General features: G+C 43.3%; 1 protein-coding gene across 2 annotated transcripts; it reads right to left on the reverse strand.

The window, feature by feature from the left end:
• Positions 1–747: 747 nt before the first annotated feature.
• Positions 748–7,394, reverse strand: LOC128330628 (histone H2B-like). Of its 2 annotated transcripts, none has more exons than XM_053263768.1 (3): positions 7,239–7,394; positions 5,296–5,429; positions 748–1,088 (listed from the first exon to the last, which is right to left on the reverse strand). In XM_053263768.1, exons 1-3 carry the CDS (start codon positions 7,351–7,353, stop codon positions 849–851), a joined length of 489 nt encoding a protein of 162 aa, XP_053119743.1. In that variant the 5' UTR covers positions 7,354–7,394; the 3' UTR covers positions 748–848. The 2 variants fall into 2 exon arrangements, 1 of the variants encoding a protein (XP_053119743.1); XR_008310180.1 differs by having other exon boundaries at positions 949–1,088; positions 5,283–5,429.
• Positions 7,395–8,043: the final 649 nt, after the last annotated feature.

Here is an 8,043-nt window from a genome sequence, read left to right on the forward strand (position 1 = left end):
GGATTTGACACTGACACGACGACACACTTTAGATGGCAGCAGACCGGGATGGAAGAGGAAAGCCAAGAACTTTCAAGGCAGGAAGCAAGAGAGAGGAGGGAAGGGGAGCCCTTAATAACCTTCTCTTGAACATCATAACTGAGGTAAGAGGTCAAAGTCTAGGTAATAGGTCCAGCAAGTACATGCTTGGGTGACATATTTTTCAAAGCCTTTTCTATATAGTGGACTAAAAAAAACAACACCCAACTACTTTCTGAATTGTACTTCTTATGCTTAACTTTTTTGGGTACAATTATTATGGCAGTAATAGCAGCCACAGGAAGATGGTGGGAGCTGTATTTTGCAGTTCTATCCAGAGCCCACACAACTTTTAGAAGTGTAAGGCTTCACGTTGGAGGGTAGGACTCATGACCAGTCATTTCCTTCCTGCTCCAGTTGAAAACCTGTTTGCTCACTAAGAGCACTCCTGAACATGTACATAGTGCCCACCGCACCCCACACTAGCCTTGGCATTCTCCCTCCCCCTCTACTCTGCAGACATGTTGGGACTAACAAGGGCCAACAATGCAGAAATACTGGACAGCAAGATGAGACTAGCCGCTCTCTGAACACAGCTCAAGTAGCTTACTCCAACTTCAGTTTATATAATTCACACTAACAACAGTAGTCTGGTCAGTTTGTAGTACTGATTTCTGTAGCTTCTCTCCACCCCGCCCCCATGATCCCAGAGCAGTTCCATCAGCCAAATTGTGAAGCAACAATTAAATATATCTTTATTACAAAAAGAGGAAGAGTGTAAGTGCACCTTGACCAACATTTAAAAGGATTGCAGAACTCTGGCCAAATTCTCATGTGGAGTCAACACGACTATTTGCAGGCCAAAAGGGTTCTTTCAGGTTCCCTTTCAGTGCCTCCACCAGAAGAACCATCTTGACTGCTGCATGGATTTCTGTGCTGGTGACCAGGAGCTTCTTCTTGTAGTGGGTCAACCTGGCTGCCTCCAATGCCACCTTCCCATACAGGTGAGGTTTATTCAGGGAGTGAATGACCTCCACGGCCCAGCAGCATTTGCCTGTGTCTTGAGGAACCTGTCATAAGAAGCTTATGTCTTAGCAGGGCTGGATATACAGTTGTGCCAAATAAACTACAGAACCAAGCGAGTTGGCTGCTGCTGCTCCTCATACATACAGAGTGGCCTTATCCCAGCAAGGAATATTGTTTGCCCTTCAGAATATGGTGTTTCCTGAACACAAGGCAGAGAGTTGACAAATACTATTTCTAGTCACAGGATAATTCAGTACTGATGAGACTAAAGATGTCCTCTTTAGATATAAAATTTGAGGCTCTTTAGCCAACTGATCTTTTATTTCTGGGAAAGGGATGCAGTTGGCAGTGTGCTGCAAAATAGCTTAGAACAGCATTCTTGAATACCATTCAAGAAACATGGGGCCATCACTTAGCCTTGGGACCTATTCAAGGGTTTGCAGGAAAAAACCCCAAGCCAGAAAGTTGAGATAGTTCTGACACATTGTGCATACCTTAGATCAGGCAGAAGAGTTTTCACATCAGCAAGTGCCAGTAGCCAAGAGTCAAAGTAGGGGTTGCTTTACTCATATGTCTATATTAGGGCTGCTCAACTTCGGCCCTCCTGAAGATGTTGGCCTACAATTCCCATAATCCCTGGCTATTGGCCATTATAGGAGTTGTAGTCCAAAAACAGCTGGGGGGGGCTAAGTTGAGCAGGCCTGGTCTATATCCATCATGTAAGCTAATTCCCACTTGCATGGAACAACATGGAGGTTAGGGAGGAGTACCTTGCCTAGAAGCACCCATCAGACCATGGTTAGACATCAATATGAACCTTGAAAAGAGTCTAGTATCCAATACACTGGAACAAGAGCAGTCTTCAGAGAGGCCATTTGACATGTTCACACCATGTCAGTTTTAGCCTTCCCACTATTTCTTAGCAAGTTGACACTTGTATTCTTACACAGAAGTAAGCCGGTACAACATATCTCCTACCACAGAAGCTTGTGGTAGCAAGCATGACTTGTCCCCTGAGCTGAGCAGGGTCTGCCCTGGTTGCATATGAATAGGAGACTAGAAGTGTAAGCACTGCAAGATATTCCCCTCGGGATGGAGCCACTCTGGGAAGAGCAGAAGGTGCCAAGTTCCCTCCCTGGCTTCTTCAAGATAGGAAAAGATTTTTGGGTTTTTTGTTTTTGTTTTAAATAGGACAAGGTTTTTTTTAAATTGAACCAGCAAACTACCAAAGCACAATTATATACAATGTGGTTGTTTGTACATCATATATATCTACAAAGATTTACAAACAAGGATTTGGTAACCCACAGAGAAATTCCTGCCTGCAACCTTTGGAGAAGCCGCTGCCAGTCTCTGAAACAATACCGAGCACGGGTGTAGCCACCATTGTGAAAATGGGTTCAAAGAACCCGGGCTGCTAATGGTAGGGGCTGCAGCTCAGGCTAAGCCCCAAACGAACCCCCCCCCCATGCCCGGGCTCAGAGGCGTATCTAGGGAAAATAGCGGCTAGGCCAAGCACTGAAATTGCACCCCCTGTCCAAACATCTGACGCCCATCTTTCAGATAACTTTACCATAATATCAGCTTAAAAAAAACACAAGTCAAGCTCGTTAATTTTTTAATATTTCAAAAACTATTTAGCAGTAGACGTAGCCAGACTAAAAGATTCTGGACAGGGAATGCTGATTCTCTGTACATAGTGCCAAACTGAATATGTGTACAGTGACTTATATTATATTAAATTTTTTTAAAAGTTTTTAACTGTAGCCCCTTTGGGGGGGCTTCCTAAAGGTTGTGGGGTGTGTGCAAAGGTTCCCCCCCCCCCCGCTGGCCTCTAGGGTCTCACAGGCATCATTTGGGCATGTGCAGTAGCCATTTTAAAAAGTAATTATTTTTAAATGGCCGCTGAAAACAAAATGGCCACCACACATGCTCAAATGGCCTCTGTGAGGCCTGGCATGGCCTAGTGCCTTACAGAGGCCATTTGAGCATGCACTGTGGCCATTTTGTTTTCAGTGGCCATTTTTAAAATTTTTAAAAATGGCGCCCCCTTCAAGTGGTGCCCGGGGCATGTGCCCTGCCTGCCCTACCCTAGATATGCCCCTGCCCGGGCTACTAAGAGCCCTGAGCGAGCGCTTGCCCATCCTTTTCGTTTGAGGCCTGAAAGCATCTATTCCCCTTTCTCTCTCTCCAGAGAGGGCGAGAAAGGGAAAATAGATGCTTTCAGGCAGCAAGCGCTGCCTGAAATGACAGGAAAGGGCTCACTCAGAGCTCGAGGCCATGCCCCCTTTGTGCATGAAGAGGCGTGGCCTCGAGCTCCGAAGAGTCCGAGGGAGCCCTTTCCTGTTATTTCAGGCAGCGCTTGCTGCCTGAAAAGGATGGGCAAGTGCTCGCTCGTGGGCGGGGAGGGGATTTCTCTCGGGGCTCAGGCACACCCCATGTGCATGACATCATGCGCACAGGTCATTGTCAGAGGGGCCGCCGGGTGGGGCTGGACCCAGGCTGCCACTCAGCTGGCTCTACGCCTGATACTGAGCGAGATAGACCAATGGTCTGACTCAGTATATGGCAGCTTTCTATGTTCCTAAGCCATCCACTGGTCCAGAAACTAGTCGTTTAAAGCAACTACTAAAAGATAAAGTGTGCCATCAAGTCAATGTCGACTCCTGGCGCCCAGAGAGCCCTGTGTCTGTCTTTGATAGAATACAGGAGGGATTTACTATTGCCTCCTCCCATGCAGTAGGAGATGATGCCTTTCAGCACTTTCCTATATTGCTGCTGCCCAATATAGGTGTTTTCCATAGTCTGGGAAACATACCTCTGGCTTGCTAGTCAAGTCATTTCCCCGCTGCACCATTAGGTGGCAAGCAACTGTGGAATGAGGGGGAAATGCCTTTTCTGAAAGCTGCTTTGTAATTACTTTGTTCTCATGGAATGGGAAAGTGTCTTTGCAAAAAGAGTGAGACAGAACTCAGGTTTGCACTGGTCAAGAAATGGTTAATAGAGTTTGCAAGTGTTGAATGGAAAATTCCTTGCTGAGTTACTTATCTGCCAAGGACAGACAGGGTGGGGGAAGAGGGTACGGGTGTTGCAAACTTCATTAGCATAGGCATCGAATGATCGGCTTATTCCAAACTGCCCTGCTTCTTAGAATGTGAAAGAATCTTCTCTTAATTTGCTGATCTCTTTTCTGTAAAACCGGAATTCAGAGCAAAGTCCAGCCCTGAGGCAAACACATGTGTTAATGAAATGAACTAATTGGTTCTTGGGCCAAATGTTAACGCCCAGATGTGTAACAATGCCAAGGTTTAAAACCCCAAAAACCGGGGGATTCGGGGCGTCTTTCCTGGTAGGCCACGAGGCACAGGAAAGAGCCACCAGCGCTGGTTTTGGTTCAATAAATGGTGACTATTGCTTCCTTCAATCATCCTTGTCTGTCTGGTTTGTGGTAACTGGGGTCTCCCAGGTAACACAACTACTAGTAAGCTGTATACTCCTAGTTACCAGTATATCTAGATATAGAGCAATGCAAACTTCAGAATCAAGAGACCAACATCATCTAAACTCAACAACACACCCTACTCCCAGTTTCAAAGACAATACTTCTGTGCATAGTTCCAACAAAGAGATACCAAGGCTCAAACCTGTAGCTATCTTGCAGACTAAATCTTTGCTTTCTTCTGGTCCTAGTGGAACAAGGACAAGCTGCAATTTGTTTAATGTTGAATATTACACATGGGCACCTCCATTATTGGCTATGGAGTGTAAGGATGCTTTTTTTTTTTTTTAGCAGAACAGGTTCTAGGAGGCCAGTAGTTGATATGACTGGGGGAAAGAGTCCCTTCACCATTCAGTGTATAGTGATCAGGTTCCTAGTCCAAGAGTGAATGAAATCCATTAAAAAAAAAAAAAAGATTCCCAGGGATGCAATTCCAGCCTTACTAATTTGCAGCAAGCCCCATTAAATTCAGTGAGACTGACTTTTAAATAATTGTGCATAAGTTAGTCCGCAAAAAGAGAGGCTAGAGAATGCATACATATTGCATGTATACAGTGCTTTATATCACTCCACTATTCTGGTGGAAATGAAAGGTAAACAAAAAGGGTAAACAGTAGCTTGAGAGAGAGACACACCCTTCCTTTCTGTCTCAGACTCTTGTGTTTATACAAGTGTGGCTTATACAGGAATCTGCAGATTGAACAACATTTGTCAGGAAAAAACTAGCAATCCAACTTACATTGGGCATGTACCTGTTTGAGGATTTTGTATATGTAGCCTGAATAAGTCATTTTCTTCTTCGTGTTGTACAAGCGGATGCGACGGAGTGACAATGAAGACAGCTGTTCAGGCTGCTGAAGGGAAATCAAGGAAGTCTTCATCCTGGCTATTAAGGAAAAGGTCATGCAGTTATTAGACTAGTGTTGACAAGGCTGCTATACAAATGCAGATAAGGTTTCAAGATGATGTAATTCAAACTTGGTCACATGTTTATGTCCTAGTTAAGTCTTCCTTGGAAACATTCAGACATTTCATTGGGAAGCATGGCTAATATTGAACTCGCTTCCTGCTGAAATAAGAGCATCCCCTTCTCTGTTTGTTTTTAGGAGGACCCTGAAGATGTACTTGTTTTCCCAGGCCTTCAACTGATACCAAGTTCTTAAATTTTAGTGTGTTTTAATCTGTTTTCTCTTTTTATGTATTTTATATGCGTTATATTTTATGTTATGTTTTAATTCTGTAAACTACCTAGAGATCTCAATATTAGGTGGTATATACATTCAATAAATAAATAATCCTGCTACACCCTCCATAATACAATAGTAATATGATTACAATGAGGCAGGAAATCATTGATTCTAAACTATGAAGCAAGCAGGAACTAAAAAGCTATCTAGGTTCTTAGGTGCCAGTTTAGGAATAGTTTTCTGTATGGTTTTTCTAGTTTATGTAGTTCCTGAGTAGGGCTGAGTAGGTGTTCATGCAAGGCACCAACCCCTGGAGGCCTTTTTCACACATGAAGCATAATACTGCTCTTGAGATAGGCTCATGCTATTTATGTAAATACATCATTGTAAGAGAAGCCACATTTGTGACCTGGTCATGCATTTAGACCAGTTCTAGGTTCTACTTCCACATCAGATAATTTATAGAGAACTATTAAAGTACAAGATTTTTCCACCCTTGGCTACAAGTAGCCCAGTCCCGTTTATTCTAGCAAAATAAGGCTAAACTACACATGATGCAGTAAACCTGTGGCCTGATCACTCACTATCTTATTTTCCTGAAAGCAGCGGCACCCTCAGATTTGGATTGGGCTACAGTGCTGTGCAGGGGGAGGGGATTAAGCCTAGCCCCATTCATTCCCTAATGCAGATTCTCTGCTCCCACCACAAAGCACCTGCATGTTTTATCCTCTGCAGTTGATCACTTTGTAGAGAGATGCAATTTGAATCAGAGAATCAGCAGAATCCCCCCTTTTGCTGCTATCCTATGATGGTTCTAACAGCTGTTTAGAAAGTCAAAGAGAGCCGATACTAGTTCCCGGAGTAAAATTTCAGGGTTAAGTTCTTTTCAGCTAGCCTTTCAGCTGCTGCTTGATCTACAGAAATCAGCAGATAAGAACACTTGTCTCCACACTATGAAGTACTTCAACTACCAGTACCAATTCCCAGAACTGGGAGACAGAATAATTTAAGAGCTGGACCAATCAAAAGATTGGCTATAGCCTAGAAAACTGATGAGCAAACAGAGACAGGTCTAGGGAATAAAGGATTAACTCTTTGTTTTAGAGGGATACTATTCTTGTGCTTTTCACAGCAGTGAGGTACCAAACAGCTTGAGAGATTAAGCTTTTGCTAGTAGCAAGGTATATGGCATAGCTTCACCCATTTAGTTTCCAGCTACTATTAAAGGCACAGCAGCAAAATAACTAGGAAAAAAACCAACTTTACTTAATTAGGTGTCAAAATAGCACTATTTGTTTTGACAACTCAAGGACTTGTAGTTAGGAGCCTTCTTCTGCTCAATCTCCCCTGCAAACCACTCTCAACTATAATCATCTACATTGTTACTAACTCCACTCATAGTAAACTGTTCATACATATTTAGTCTCTTAATAACATTCTAAACTTTTTACAATTAGCTTTCTATTTCAGAAGCCAAATTCATAACAAGAACAAATCCTGCCACTTACAAACAGCCACCCTCCAATATACTCCTAAATTCCAGTCACCAAAGGTCAGAAACTTGCTGATGTCTGCCAGCCTATGGGAGAGATTTATACTTATTCTCCTGTTTACCAACTTCATTTGCAGCAGGTGTAGCAAAAACACTGCTTGCTTTCAAAACCCCTGATTGGATTGGATCAAAAAGCTAATTGGCCCTGCAATTTGTGATTCCAGCAGTCTGGTTGAGTTAATATGGGCCTACTTAATCAAGATTGGTTTTAAAAGTTTCTACTTTCAGGGAACAATTTCCACATCAGCTTGCCTGCTAAGAAATCACTACATGACTTCCATAGAACCCCAACATACTCAGGATTCTGAGGCATGCTTTATGGTGTTACCCCTGCCACCTGAGCAAAGAGGTACCACTGCCTTTTAAAGTGGTTATTCTCATGTATTTTGCAGAAGGAGAGCAACTGCCCCATCCAGCCCTCAGCAGAGCATCCACCAGTTGTTGCTGGTGTCTACCTTATATTTCTCTTTAGACTGTGAGCCCTTTTTGCAACAGCAAACTATCTTATTTATTTATTTGTCTATGTAAACTGCTTTGAGAACTCTTGTTGAAAAACAGTATATAAACAATAGCAGTCTTAAAGTACACATGGAGTTCATGTGGTGCACTGGCTGTTGTATACTGCCTCTTTAACAGCCAAGTCCAGAAGGCCTCAGTATGAGAAAGGCCATGTGAGATGATTGGAAACACATTTTGCAACAGAAGCTTGGGCCTGTATGGTCCTCTCAAGAGCCTGAGCAATCTTAGACTCAGAGAGATAA

This window comes from Hemicordylus capensis, chromosome 6 (genome assembly GCF_027244095.1).
Source record: "Hemicordylus capensis ecotype Gifberg chromosome 6, rHemCap1.1.pri, whole genome shotgun sequence".
In the NCBI taxonomy this organism is placed as follows: Eukaryota; Metazoa; Chordata; class Lepidosauria; order Squamata; family Cordylidae; genus Hemicordylus; species Hemicordylus capensis.

Excerpts from the sequence above, each read along its gene's own strand:
- LOC128330628 (XM_053263768.1), bottom strand. The coding sequence starts at position 7,353 with ATGAAGTTGGTAAACAGGAGAATAAGTATAAATCTCTCCCATAGGCTG. Across the intron at positions 5,430-7,238 it reads ATATTGGAGGGTGGCTGTTT|CCAGGATGAAGACTTCCTTG; the intron begins GTAAGTGGCAGG and ends TTTCCTTAATAG. Across the intron at positions 1,089-5,295 it reads TATACAAAATCCTCAAACAG|GTTCCTCAAGACACAGGCAA; the intron begins GTACATGCCCAA and ends TTCTTATGACAG.